Source organism: Salmo trutta, chromosome 6 (genome assembly GCF_901001165.1).
Source record: "Salmo trutta chromosome 6, fSalTru1.1, whole genome shotgun sequence".
Taxonomy (NCBI): domain Eukaryota; kingdom Metazoa; phylum Chordata; class Actinopteri; order Salmoniformes; family Salmonidae; genus Salmo; species Salmo trutta.
In genome coordinates this window covers 49,558,631-49,573,929 of record NC_042962.1, presented here as the reverse complement: position 1 = coordinate 49,573,929, position 15,299 = coordinate 49,558,631, and the positions used below count along the sequence as shown (strand labels likewise).

Sequence of the window (15,299 nt, the reverse complement as noted above, 5' to 3'; positions counted from 1 at the left end):
TCTTTGTTGTAAATGTTTTGGCGCCAAAATTGTGGCAGTTGTGAAAAAAGTCAATAGTTGGAAGAGTTGCAGAGCTAAATGAAAATAATGCCATTCTTAATAGATGCTTTTTTCCCCATTAATGATGCTATTTTCTCTTGAACCATGTGGTCTATCCACTAAAAACTCATGGACAATATGGACACAGATATAAAAAAAAAATGTATACATATATGAATATAAATATTTTTTAAGTTATTTGAGTAAATTACCAAAGATTACATTTTAATTACCAAAATTACTGAAATTCCGGTAACTTAGCTTTACAACATAGGACTTGCTCATGATTTCTAAAGTAAGATATGCTAGTAAATAACACAATAAATGATTATTAACCACCCTCCCATACTTTGGTTATTTAGGACAGGACGTGTATTAGTTTACCTTGTAAGTTTGCTTTCCAACTATGAGTTAGTATGTACAGTATGATGGTATTCAAGACATTCACCTGTAAGAAATGTGCATTAAATGTACGCAGCATACCACTGATTTCCAAGCTTTCCAAAAGCTGTTCTCTTTTCTGCTTCCGTTCATATTGTGTGTTAATCATGACAAAGAGAAGTCTTGATGACATCCACTTCTCTTTGCACGCTTTCCCTGTCAAATCCACGAACGCACACACGCACACACACTCACACGTACACACACGCACACACGCACACACACGCACACGCACACACACTCACACGTACACACACGCACGCACGCACACACACACACACACACACACACACACACACACACACACACACACACACACACACACACACACACACACACACACACACACACTCACTCACTCACTGTGTGATGGAACTCTGTTTAAGATGTTAGAAATAAACACCGGGGGGCACAATAGGCTGGCTGTCAGAACCAATTAGAGCCCTCTTACATCATGGTAGTGTAGAGCCGCCGTTAGCCATTAGTTGTGGTTACAGGCAGTTCAGGGTGAAATGAAGCGTTTAAAGTGCGATTGAGCTCGACTCCAACGCAACACAATAAAGAGTAGGCTATCTGAATACCTTTCTCCTTCATCAGGGTACGTAGTCACTCTGGGGATTTCTACATACCAGAGAGGCTGGTGTGATGTGATGAAGAGAGAACAGAACCAGTGATGTATGGAGGAGGAGGAGGAGGGAGGGGAGGAAGAGGAGGGAGGGGAGGAGGAGGAAGTCAGTGTGTTCTTACCCCAAAATAGCCTCTCTTCAGCCCAGCTGCAGTTCTCAGGCTATCTAATTGCTATCGCAGTAGGAGAGAGAGAAGAGAGACTTATTGAGGTCAATAATTCTACAACCATCATTACTTCTTATCAAGTCAACCCAGTAAAAGTGAGAGAAGTTGTTTTTCTCCATAACTACTACCATGCACTACTCTGAATAACACTTAGAATGTGAAGCTTTTTTTTAAAAGCAATGTGATTCCAGTAGAAATCCATTATTGCAAGAATTCAGACAAAAATATACCTGTGTCAAGTCCACCGCTTCTCCAAATGGCACTTGTTCTAACCATAGGAGCTCTTTCACTTTTACAATCATTAACATGAGCGAGCACTGTGAAATGGTTAGTGAAGCATAAAGGGATATGGCATTCAGTAGAATCGTTTGGCGACATAATTTATAAAGAACAAGCCAGCCAGTCACTCCTCTTGTTTTCTGAAGATCTCTCACTGTTGATTGAAATGGGTCGTTCCGGTGGTTCGGGTTTGACTAATTTACCTTAAATATACATTGAAATGAAATGCAGACAGCCCTGAACCACATGGAGTCCTTATACTCAGTACACTTATGTCATATGCAACATATTATGTAGAATTGATGTTTGGGAATCTTACTTTTTAACATTTTTTATAGTAAAGCATCTGTGGTCCGTAGAGACGCCTGTAAAAACAAAGGCTTTGTCGACTTACATTCCAGTTGACTTCTATGGGAAGGGCGGGTGCTGATCGAAAGACAAGTGGTTATCGAGAAACGTGAAAATATGTGGATAGAAGGAAGAGACAAATACTGTAAAGGGTTTTACCAGACAGAAACAAACAGTTACTGCCTGGTTCCCAGTCAGTGTGAAACACAGCACTAATCCCTGTATGCCTCCAAAATGGTACACTATTCCCTATATGTGCACTACTTTTGATCAGGCTCTGGTCTAAAGTGGTGCACTATAGGGAATAGGGTGCCATTTGGGACACAGGCCCTGAGTAGCCTGGGAGTACACTGACTACAGAATAAATCACTGAGCTGCAATCGCATGCAGTGTATGTGTACATACGTCCATGTGTACAAAAGTACATGCACATCCACGTTACTCCATGTTGAGAGTAGCGAAGAATGACGTCATTGCCAAAAAATCTGGACATCTGAACACCTCTGAATGACAGTAGATACTATGATAGGAGACCGCATGCTCCTGTTGGCATACACCTGCACATTCTCAAAAGGGTCAAATGCATAACACTGATTCTAATGATTTGGGGAATTCATCAAAGGAGCTTTTCAACAATGTTTACTGGAATGGTAGAGGAAGAGATTGAAAGGTTGACAAGAAACAATATCCAATAATCATTTGCAACTAGAGACAGGAGGAACTTGTGGCCCGCATAGCCATACTAATTTATATTCATATTCAAGTTTCCATCCTAGCCTATCCTCTTTATTGTTCTCATTGTGTTACGGTAGCAAGATGCTATACTGAGGTCTTTTTTTTTACTGTCAGAGTTCACTCAAGTGTTTCTTTGCATTAGATACTTGCTTTCGGCTTTGAATCTGAAGTGAGGTCTGGGCTCCCACAAGGTAGGATGGACAGTGGACCTTACCTCCCTTTGATGTGGGACTCAAATAGTACAGCCTCAAATAAACATTTAAGCACCACTAATCTGACACTAGTTTGTTAGTAACTTGATACTATCAAATGATGAAATTTGTTGAAATAATAAAATTGGATGAATAATGTATTATAGTAAATAGCCTCCAGAGGAAAAGCAGGATTATACAGTTTACTATCAGTTTCCTTATTAGGAAGTGGTTCTGTGATTCTCCATAATGCAAGATGTAAAACAGACGTCACTTAACAGCAGGAAGTCTTTCCCCCCAGCCAATGTGTTCCTTATTCCTGGACTCTTGAGCGTTAAGTAGGGGAGAAATACATACCTGAGAGAGTGCCAACAATGGGTATAGAAGTGAAAACATTTGGTGTCTGAATCATATTGGCATGTTTCTGGTCCTGGGCCAAATGTATCATGTTCTTGTTTCTCTCTCTCTCAAGTCACGCCAGAACAATGCATCAAATACCCACTGAGCTCTGAGACGGATATTGGATGGTTAAATGTTGATTGTTAAATGTTTATTTATAATGAAGTGATATGGCAATATCAATTAGAGTATACAGTAGATATAAAGTCACTCTTTATAGGTATCTAATATTTTTTATAGAAACCACATAAATGTTGTAAACCTCATACTGGCATATAATAAAATCTGATAACAGGTTTTCTATTTACAGGATCACAGTACAGTATACACAGTATTGTAGGACAATATATTGGCATGGTAGTAATATCCACACAGAATGAAGTAGAACACTGTATTATATTTCCTGTCTATGGATGTCCATACCCGTGGCTACTGTCCTTTCATCTAAAGCTGTGTTACTGGGCTTACTGACGACAGCCAGGCTGAGTTTGAGGTGAGTCCTGAACTTGGTCCACCAGGGGCCCCAGTGGAACACACTACGGAAGGCCTGCTTGAACTTGTCCCCGGCCAGGGTGTACAGAGCCAGGTTAAAGAAGGTGTTGAGCCCCGCTATGGGCCTGGATATGATATAAGCGGCGTGGACCCAGTGCTCCAGCATACATGATGACTCAGGCTTCATCCTGGTGTCTACTCTTAGGATCCTCAGGACATGGTACGGCAGGAAGCATACCACGAACACCACCAGGATCAGTACGGTGAGGCGGCGTGCCCGCACCCGGCAAGGGTTGTGGGTGTGGGGCCCCTTGGCTAGTTCCCGAACGATACCGGCGTAACACACCACAACCACCACCAGGGGCAGCAGGTAGCCCAGCACGGTCAGCAGCCAGCCGTACCACCACACTACAGCCAGGTTGTTGCTAGCAAAGTCCAAACAGTTGGTCTTGTTGTTTTTATTCTCCATGGTGATCATGGTGAGCATGGGCACAATCTCCGCCCCGGCTATAGCCCAGACTGCGGCGCACGCCAAGATACCCCACCTCTTCTGCTGCACCTGCGCCGTCCTCATTGGATGCGCTAAGACTACATATCGAAACACAGCCAAACAGGTGAGAAACAGTATACTACCATATAGGTGAAAGTGGAACCCGAAACGAACAAAGCGACACATGAAGTCGCCCAGGGTCCAGGATTCACCGTTGGTGTAGTAGTAGACCAGGAACGGCAGACTCAGAACATACATAAGATCCGTCAACGCCAGGTTGAACATGATGATACAGCTGGACTTCCAGGGTCGTAGCTTGGCCAGGTAGATGGCGATGGCGGTGACGTTACCCAGCAGCCCTACAGCGAAAATTACACTGTACATGACAGGCAGGTAGTAGAGTTTCATCAGTCTGTCCACGTTGGTGCAGTTATAGTCGGATTTGTTCCCGCCGTAGGTGACGCTAGACATGACCGTGCTGTGAGTGTTGTTATCGGCCTAGAAGAGGAACCTAAACAGAGACAGTGATATATAAGTATATACGTATATAGTGAGCTCCAAAAGTATTGGGACAGTGACAAATTTGTTGTTGCTTTGGCTCTGTACTCCAGCACTTTGGATTTGAAATGATACAATGACTATAAGGTTAAAGTGCAGACTGTCAGCTTTAGTTTGAGGGTATTTTCATCCATATCGGTTGTTTTGAAATTTTGTTTTGAAATTACAGGGCTTTGCTTTGAAATTACAGGGCTTTTTGTACATAGTAGAGGACCAAAAGTATTGGTACCAATTAACTTCTATGTGTATTGAAGTAGTAGAAAGTGAAGTATTTGGTCCCATAATATGTTTCTAAACACTTCTACATGAATGTGAATGCTACCATGATTAAGGATAATCCTGAATGAATCGAGAATAATAATGAGTGAGAAAGTTACAGAGGAATAAATATCATAAACCCCTCAAAAATGCTAACCTCCCCCTCCCCTTGTGCATCTGTAATTTATTCATGATTCATTCAGGACTGTCCATAATCATAATGTAGAGAAAGTGCGTGCACACATCACCACAGACCCTTCATTGCATGTTACCACACGACGGATCTGCTTCCTGTCACATATAGGTGCAAGCGTGTTGCACGTCACAACAGGACACATCCTAACATTGTTATTGTATTGTATAATCAGTCTTTTCCTATAGGTGACCTCTGCAGACCCAGACCATTCATCTGGACAGCACTGCAGGGAGGGTATGTACTGTGTTGGTTCGTGAGCTGCTGATTTCACAAGCCTGGACAAACGCAAAGAATTGTTCATGGTCAACCAAGTATTGTTTTAACAGTACTACATGTCAGTGGAGGCTGCTGAGGGGAGGACGACTCATAACAATGTCTGGAACGGAGCTGATGGAATGGCACGAAACGCCATGGAAACCATGTGTTCGATGTCGTTGAGACAATTTCCACTCATTCCTCTCCAGCCATTACCAAGTGCCCATCCTCCCCAATGAAGGCGCCGCCAACCTCCTGTGCTACATGCGGCTATCACAAACCGACACAGTGTCCATAACCATATCCAGTCCCTAAAGTTGGTCCCGTTAAAGGAAACATTAACAAGACCCTCTTGCATGATGCTAGTCTAGTTACGGTCCATGTGTCCTACAGCATATCTAATGTTCTGGCAGCATTCCAGGCTCATTGTAGCAGTAATGGTAGAACATACACATACTACCATACTATCATCACCAAGCGCCAGGTGCGCCAGGGGCTGAAAACCAGTAGCTATTTGATTTGAAATCCATGCAGTATATTGTGATTGTTTAGTCAGCTGATATGTATTAGACATGGAGTTACCAGGCCCAAAAAGGCCAGTCAAAGCCGCGATTAAGTCACGCTTTGTACGTGTGTTTGGCTTGGACAGCAAGTCTGCCCTTGTAACTAGAAATGAAATCTTCAATACGTGTCTGCAACCATGTGTATGTTCTACCATTACTGCTACAATCAAGGCCGTCAAGTCAGAAGCTGAGACATTATTGAAGCTTAGTCACATTGTTTTTGTCCAAACCCACACTGTGGAACACAATACAGCTTGTACAACTTATGCACAGGACTTGTTCACAGCTGCACGGCAGGAGATATTGGATCTCCACCTGGGTAAGGCGCCACGCCATGCGCCGAATGACCTTATTGTTTCACTTGAACTAGAGAAATGGTTCAAGTCAGACAATATTCAGAATATTCAAGATGCAGAACTGTTAGCCACTATTGATGCACAACTCTAGAGGATATTTTGGCTGCATTCGTTTTTATATGACTTTCCCTTTTATTTCTCCGGACCAAACATTTCCAACTCAAGCTCCATCCGCCCTTCGTGAGTGGTTGTTAAAGACCAATTCATAAAATGGGATCACTTTGCCGGCTATTTTTGTGTGAATGGTACTGATACGTTGGTAACAACTCTGTCTTGTTGTCATGCGACTACAAGATATGTAATTTGCACCTGTAATACATTACCATCGGTCATTTTTAACGATAAAAAACGGATGAGATTACGATCATTGCATGCTATTCTGATGCTATCCAAGTGTCTCATACCCAGTGGCGTGTGATAAGTGAGATGAATTCTTTCTCCTACGGAGGCCTGACCTGTCCAGCTAACCACACTTTCTGCTTGAAAGTTCCCATTGGGACAGCTGAACATTCTAGGCAGGGTATCTATGTACACGGACGTTGCACCCTGGTGGGAGGACACCTTCTATGAGAAGAGCACCAGGTCTCTGACGGAACCCGCGGCCATGGTACAGGAGCTTCTGCAGGATACCTGCTACCATCTTGCACGCTCCCAGGTCGAAGTCAACCTGGTCAAGAAGACTTCAACTATCCCGACTAGTGTCTCCATCGCCCCAGCCAAATACACATACACACGGTGGGACTGGGTATACCGCGCGTTCCGTCTTGGCAAGCCTGCTTGTGGTAACTATAACTTTAATACAGTGTTGCTATTGCAGATATTGGATCACCTTTCTTCGTAAGACCACTTGTACTCCTTTCGCTATGGCACCTCTGATTCTTTCCCAACCCAGAGGTGCCAAACAGGAGATTACTGTAGTCGAAAATAGAGAGAGTAAACTAATGTGAGCGATGATGAAGGCCAGTGATGAAGATGCGTCTAGCAACTTGCTGGCGCCGAGGCACAGGATGATGACTCAATCGCGATTTATGACATTGTTTGAATGACAGACCATCAGTGGGCTATCACAGGGGTCAAACACACCTTATCTGTGGTAATCTGGAGGAAGAGACATTCCCACAGAAATCCTAGGGTCACTGAAGCCAGGAGAGGTGAAGACTGATTAAACTTGAAATTAATGTTACTGTGTGAATTAAATGATCATGTTTGGATTGTTTCAAGAGTTCACAAAGAGCTATGAGTTATGATATACGTTATTGTACTGTAAGTGCTATGGATTTGTTGTTACAGAGACACTGTGTTACTCTGTTGGTCGGACGGCGGATAGTTAAAAAAGGAGCGACACAGGGGTGTGCGCTTATCACACAGTGTTGAGATGTGGTGATTGGATTAGAGAATGCAAAAGTTTTATGCCTTTTGTTTTTATTGTTTTGGGCCATGCAAAGTGATGTTAATTAGATGATGGGAGATACTGGAATTTGCCACTCCTGGAAGAGTAAAAGATGGGTTTAAACGTTGATCATGGAGTCATTGGTAAGCCGATCTCCTGATGTACGTTTGTATGTCATAGTAGTGAATTTTCTATGCTGTTAAGACTTAGGATATTTTGTATTATTTTTATCGGGAAGATTTCTGGTATGTACCATTTGCTAATTGTATTCCTATTGTGTAACTGGAATACATCTGATTACTTTTAAATGGATACGATCCGTAGTCCTCACATTTCTGAGTAAAATTCCTTTAATTATTATTATTATACTACTACTATTACTACTACTACTGCTACTGCTACTGCTACTGCTACTACTACTACTACTACTACTACTGCTACTACTACTGCTACTACTGCTACTACTACTGCTACTACTACTACTACAGTACTACTACTATTTCTAATACAGTCACTTACCCTCAATTTTCAACACTAGCCTCTAACAATTTCAACTTCTAAACTTCTTCTATTAACATAAAAATACTCATAAAAAATGACCCTTTCTACTTCCCTCTGCTCTCATTATCACAAAAGGTGTGAGACAGTCTCAGGTTTGTCTGGCAGCATAAACAAACAAAAGTTCCACACCATGCCAGTGCAAAGTTTACACCTCAGATCTGATTATTTTTTCTCATCTTGTTCCTTACTTTTTTACTCGGCACTTCATGTATTCTTCCTATCAGAAAATACTGTAACATGTGAAGCCACCTAGTAAGTATGATCAACGCTATACTAGAATAAAGAAAATGATCCTTAGAGTTTCTTTGTACTGAACACATTGAGTCAGAAGCCCCAGTGATACCTGGTTCTAAAATGCGTCCTTTGTCCTGGTCTTGTCCACATTCTGATTGTGCCCACATTTTTAGACAGGTGTAGACGATTAAAAAACGCATTGTGATCTGTCCGTGATCAGATCTTCCTGACCACCTCTGGAGGTCGTCAGGGACCCAGTGTATTTGGATATTATCAATCAAGTATAAACTGATCTGAATTTAAATCATCACTATACCGGTCTCTAAAATCATTGACTGGTAACACCAGGTCTTAAAATAAATAAATTCATATTATTTTCAAAGAATATCTGTCAAATAATCTGCATACTGGGAGGCACCAGGGAATCTGGACCCAATGCAGACGCAGTGGACGGGCTAAAGACACATTTTAATACCATTTGTAGATGCAACGGCTACAAAGTGGGCACGATAAGAATGTGGCAAAGATCAGGACAAAAGTTGCATGTTAGCAACAGGTATTAACAAGGCTAGAGATACAGTTAATGATATGGCAACTTACAGTTAGTCAGTCAGTCAGACAGTGCTGCTCCCTCAGTCATCGGTATCCTCTCTGAGACTTTCCTCCTCCTCTCTCTTTAATATCAGCCACCTCTGGTCCCTCCTTTCAGCTCCGTTAACCTCCTAAAGCACTGTCTGTCTCCCACTACGGGAAAACACAAGCATGTCACGCACTGTGCCTTTGTTGGGAGTTACCTCATTGACTTCAGCATAGAACCCCCATAGATCCTATTTCAGATGTATTTTACATAAAACTATTGAACATATACGGGAAGTACAGTACTACTTCCTCTTCACTATGGGTACAGTACATCATTCCTGTGCAGCAGTTAAATAAAGGGAGGAATAACATGGAGTATATTGAGCGCCGTTTTTCCCCCTCAGTGCTTGTGGTTTAGTGTTACCGTACTGCACTATGATGTCACATGTCCTGCATTTGGCATCAGCCGGCAGGTTGATACTCTTGATACATGTTGATGACAGACATTAGTGAACTAGAAATGGATGCCGGTGAAAACGGGCAAACACTGTGGCGGTTATAAGTATTTAGCAATGTTACAGTGCAAGTTGAAATCATGAATGTAAAGGGTATCTAGAGGTAGTTATGATCTAGTGAGCGTGCCCTCATTTACAATACTATGCTCCTTACAACATACGCTCCTAAAAGTCTTTGTGGTGAATGTGGAGTTTGTTTCTAGGGTTTTGGTGTAAAGTTCACCTACGTTTCATCTCTAGGACAGACTACGTAGCATAGAGATGTCCAGTTCTGGGTTACCTGGGGTGTAAAGTACATCAGTAAAAATTCTTAAAAGTACAATTTAGGTCATTTTTGGGGGTATCTGTACTTTACTTTACTATTTATATTTTTGATAACTTTTACTTCACTGCATTCCTAAAGAAAATATACTTTTTACCCCATACATTTTCCCTGACACCCGAAATTACTCATTACATTTTGAATGCTTAGCATGACAGGAAAACGCTCCAATTCACGCACTTATCAAGAGAACATCCCTGGTCATCCCTACTGCCTCTGATCTGGCGGACTCACAAAACACAAATGCTTTGTTTATAAATGATTTCTGAGTGTTGGAGTGCCACTGGCTATCCCTAAATAAAACAGAAAGAGAATTATGCCGTGTGGTTTGCTTAAAATATAAGGAATTTGAAACGATTTATACTTTTGATACTTAAGTATATTTTAGCAATTACATTTACTTTTGATACTTAAGTATATTTAAAACCAAATACTTTTAGACTTTTTCTCAAGTGTTATTTTACTGGGTGACTTTCACTTTTACTTGAGTCATTTTCTATTAATGTATGACAATTGGATACTGTGGGTTAACGAGATGATCCTACTGTATGTCAAATCTACTGTGGAAATCTACTGGGACCTACAGTGTTGGTGTGACACATACTGTAGTGTACACAGTGTATGCATAATGCAGGACAGTTGTTTAAACCTGCCAATGAGTTGGTGTTTACCGTGTTTGTTTTTCACTATACCAACTGGCTCACACTTAGATTTCATTTCCTTATATACACCATATCTTCAACCTGAATCTAGTTCTCGTAACACATGCGTGCTATGCACAGACAAATGTTTCAACTAAACCAGCCATAAAAATGGCGACAACTGTTCCTCCAAATTCAAAACAACCATAACAGGAGTTTTTGAACAAATGTTTATTTTACAAAAAAAGCGAGCTAAATACACGTTGTGGATGACTCTACAATGAGGGAAACTAATATACTGACGCGGTCTTCACTGAAGCAAAGTAGATGTTTTTATTGGACAGAAAATCACCTGAGATCAGAAAGAGACAAAAAGAAACTCGCAACACAATCAACCAATAAGAGTCCACATTTGAGTTGTTATGTGACACCCCCTCTATTCCTGAAATGGAAAGACTACCCAGAGGACATGGTGGTAGTCCGGGCAGACAGAGAGCATCATGGGGAATCATGACGGGGCAGCGAGGGTCTAGAGTTTGGGCATCTTGGCAGCATTGAGGCGCATGGATACGCAGGAGGAGCCAGCGGCGTAACGCATCTCCCTCAGCATCCCGCTCCATTCCTTCTTGTCCTCCTCGTACCTAACACGGGGAAAAGGAAGATACAGTGATGAGGAACAAACCAAGACGTAGTTGACTGTTTGTACAGTACCACTGACCAAGTAGGGCCCTCTCATTTCTTTTTTCATTTAGCTTTAACTTTATTTCTTATTGTACATTTATAGAGCAAATTATTATAATTGAACTAAGATGAATAAGTTCAACTTTTTTGTCCACAGGTATGGAAATGTAAGCCATCTAAAATAACAAACCCACAACTAACAGGGCGGAACAATGCAAACTTTTGTTAGCTCACTGAGTTAATGCCTAGGCTTTAGCACAATGGGCTAACACAGTCCTGTTGCATGCATGAAGACCCGGGCTTGAATCCCGGTTGATAACATAATAACATTAAAAGAGGGGACTTACTGCCAAACATCAGTAACCTCTGCGGGGACCACCTCCTTGTTGTCATTCTGGATGAAGGTGAAGCCCCCCACGGCGTACAGGGCACCCTCATTGCTCAGCAGGTTCACTGAGCTCCTCTCCTGGGGAAAGTCTGTGAACGCCTCCCATCTGCAAAACAAGGTGATTAGGGAAAGCGTCAGGGGGACTCTTTATAATTAAGGCCATCCTGACTCAAGATGACTGATAATGTTCACCATCCAGAAACAGCAAATGGTGTTGTTATGGTGAACGATATTAAAAGGTGCAACAAGTTCTTAAACTGATTTATCACCAAAGGAAACGCTACATACTTGTTTGTTCCAAAGTCGTAGACTTCAGATGCAGCAGTGAGGCCTTCCTCGTTGACTCCAGCGGCCACCACGATCTTTCCGTTGTGAACGACGGCTCCGAACATGGCTCTGGCTGTCTTCATGGCAGCCAGCTCCCTCCACTCTGACTGCTTGTGGTTGTATACAAACATCTTGTTCAGGGCTTTGCTGCGCAGGAGAATGATAGACAGGGTTGTCAGATCTCAGGAAATGTCCTTCTGGCAGCAGTATAGAAAGACTGTGATGGATTTACAGTTACGGTTTGGATTCAATAAATCAGACAACATGTATTACAATCTGTGCTCACATGCAGTGGAGGCTGGTGAGAGGAGGACGGCTCATAGTAATGCCTGGAATGGAGTCAATGGAATAGTATCAAACACATCAAAGACATGGTTTCCATGTGTTTGATGTCATTCCATTTACTCCATTCCAGGCATGATTATGAGCCATCCTCCCCTCAGCAGCCTCCACTGCTCACATGTAACCCAGAGAATACATTATTTTCACTACGGTCACATATGAATAACAGTTTACTTTACCATGTGTAGTTCCATAATGAAAATAATAACTTCTACGCTAGCTCTAAGATCTAACATGAACAGTTCTTAGAATGATAGACTACAAACAGCTGCAGCTTACACCATATCTTTAGCACGACACACACACACACACACACACGATCTTCTATCGTCGTGGGGTCCTGAAATTGATTTTCATTCGCTATTTTCCCTAACCTAACCCTAGGCCTAAGCTAATCTTAACCCCTAAACCTAACCCTAATTGTAAACCCAAACATAACCCCTAAGCTTAAAATCTCTTTTGGAGACATGGGAAATGTCTCCACAAGAGAGAATTTTCCTTGTTTTACTATCATTGTGGGGATTTTGGGGGAATTCAGGTCCCCACAAGGATATAAGAACAAGACCACACACACACACACACACACACACACACACACACACACACACACACATACTTGTCATCAGTCTTTCCTCCAATGCAGTACACCAGACCCTTATGGGAGACCACAGAATGGCCGTGGATCTTCAGGGGAAGCTTTTTGGTCTCACTCCACTTCATCTTCCTGGGGAAAGCCATTACAGAACAGGAGGGTCAAAAAAACCTCTTCAAATGGTAGAGAGAAGCGCTGAGAAGTCCTATATCTTTCTACTGTACTGAGTGAATGAGACATTGAATGCTATTCCACTCACTGAACGTCATAGCACATCACAGAGTCCAAACACTCGTTGCTCTGGAGGTCTTTTCCAGCAATAGCGAACAGCAGGTTCTCACACTCTCCCATGTTGAAAAGGGCTCTAGGGGAAGGCATGGGGGGCAGAGCTACCCAGTCAGCTGCAAGAGTGTCCAACTGAAATACACAGGGTTGAATGAATGAATGATTGATTGATTGAATGCATTCATCTATTACAAATAAGTATTATGAATAAAGACAGTGTTTTGTGCTATTGACATCATTTATTCTAATATCAAACAAAGACTTTTGTCGATGTAACTTAGTGCGCTAACGTAGATTCCGAAAGGCAAATATTACCAATGGAAGATTTGAAACCATCAAAAGAAGTGACCCAAACTCTAAATGAACAATGATTGGTTACCTGATAGAAGTAGCACTGTAGGGGAGCGTCCTTGTCCTCCTCATCCACAAACAGTCCTCCGATGAGGTAGAGCTGGTTTTTCTGTGACGCCAGGCTGACGTGGTTCCGGGGGATCTGTTCAGACATGGCCGCCAGGAAACACTCGTTCTCGTTGACGTCGTACGCCACCGCTGCCGTGTCGTTGATCATCAGGATCAGGTCGCGGACGTACATGCCGTGGCGACGGTTATCGTTCAGGAAACCTGGGAAAACCTCCTCTGTCTCGCCACCTTCCCCGTCTGACCCCTTATCCCCAGCTACCTTCTCCTTCTTCTCTGGGAGTTTCCCCTGGAACGCGTCTTTGATAATCTGGACCTTCTTCAGGAGTTCCGGGTCGGCCTTGATGATCTCGTCCGTCTCCACTTTGTCGTGGAAGTATTTCTCGGGCATGAGGCGGAAGCGGATGCATTCAAAGGCGTCACCCAGTACCTGGACACGTTTGTCTTTGTCATATCGGACCCATTTCATGAGGGCTTCGAACACCATCTCCTCCTTCTCCACATTGAGCGAGTCGCCACCGATGACAGCGAACAGTTCATGAGCGGCCAGCTGGAGGAACTCCTCGTCTTTAGAGAGGATATCAAAGCGGTCTGCAATGTAGTCACGGGCGGACACCGCCAACCTGGGCACGCTGAGGACCAGACCCATCCTGAAGATTGCCAGACAGTTGGTTACGGAGAGCTTCTTCTGAAGATAATTAACACACACGGTGAAGACTGAAGGAATCTGGAAACGATTGGCTACGGCAAATATGTCCTGCACATTTTCGTCGGTGAGGTCGATCTCGGCCGAGTACAGATACATGATGATCATGTCCAAGATTGCGGGATTGACATCGTCCAGGACCACCTCCTTGTTGGCCTTCACCTCCTTGCCATCCTCGGAAAAGAATATCTCTCTGAAGTATGGGCTGCAGGCAGCCATGATGAGTTTATGGCAGGGGAAGCTCCGATCGCCCACTTTCAGAGTGCAGTCCACAAACTTGTTCTCGTTCAGCAGCTCCTTGAGGCCATCCTGGAGCAAGGTGCTCTGGAAGAGGCGCAGCTCTTCCTTCATGGCTTTGGGGTCCATGGTGTGGGGAAATCGGTGGCTTGCAGAGGGGAAGAAATGGTGGCCACAGGTCCTCTTGGCACCCAGTCCAGGCTAGAAAAGGCTGAGCAGAGAAAAGGTTCCCAGCTTGAAGCCCCCACTGCCTACTGCAATTTAATCCTTTCCCCTCTAAATATAGCTGCCTGCATGCCTGCCTCAGTCGGTAGGAATCTCAGCTCTGTCAAATCTGAATGCGGAGACCGACTCATACAGCTGTCACAGACTGAACGAAGCAACTGGGGTGTTCCGGGCTATAGTCCACTACCATGATTCAGCCTCCACACTGTCATTGGTTAAGTAGTGGCTAAAGAGGGATAATGCTGTCAAAGCTACTGGTTATTAACCCAATATTGGTTGTTTAGACCAGTGTCTCCACCCGTATTCTAGGATATTATGTCCCTATTCTACTGTGCAAAATATAATGTGCTGTCGTTTTAATTGAATTTAGCCCTAAGACTGACTAGGATTGGAATATAATGAGCAAGGTTGAGAAAAGTTGAGGGTTGAGCAGCAGCAGCTGATAGACAGGCCTCTCCCCCTATC

At 43.1% G+C, this 15,299-nt stretch overlaps 2 protein-coding genes and 1 pseudogene across 2 annotated transcripts; 1 reads left to right on the top strand and 2 right to left on the bottom strand.

The window, feature by feature from the left end:
- Nucleotides 1–3,345: 3,345 nt before the first annotated feature.
- LOC115196120 (2-oxoglutarate receptor 1-like) lies at nucleotides 3,346–9,553 on the bottom strand. The gene is made up of 2 exons (XM_029756710.1): nucleotides 9,178–9,553; nucleotides 3,346–4,717 (listed from the first exon to the last, which is right to left on the bottom strand). Exon 2 carries the CDS (start codon nucleotides 4,675–4,677, stop codon nucleotides 3,619–3,621), a length of 1,059 nt encoding a protein of 352 aa, XP_029612570.1. The 5' UTR covers nucleotides 4,678–4,717; nucleotides 9,178–9,553; the 3' UTR covers nucleotides 3,346–3,618.
- On the top strand, nucleotides 6,036–7,339 carry LOC115195135 (uncharacterized; annotated as a pseudogene).
- A 1,390-nt stretch (nucleotides 9,554–10,943) lies between the features above and the next one.
- Nucleotides 10,944–14,738, bottom strand: LOC115196115 (kelch-like protein 41b). The gene is made up of 6 exons (XM_029756698.1): nucleotides 13,629–14,738; nucleotides 13,224–13,381; nucleotides 12,989–13,096; nucleotides 11,992–12,177; nucleotides 11,663–11,809; nucleotides 10,944–11,275 (listed from the first exon to the last, which is right to left on the bottom strand). Exons 1-6 carry the CDS (start codon nucleotides 14,736–14,738, stop codon nucleotides 11,164–11,166), a joined length of 1,821 nt encoding a protein of 606 aa, XP_029612558.1. The 3' UTR covers nucleotides 10,944–11,163.
- Nucleotides 14,739–15,299: the final 561 nt, after the last annotated feature.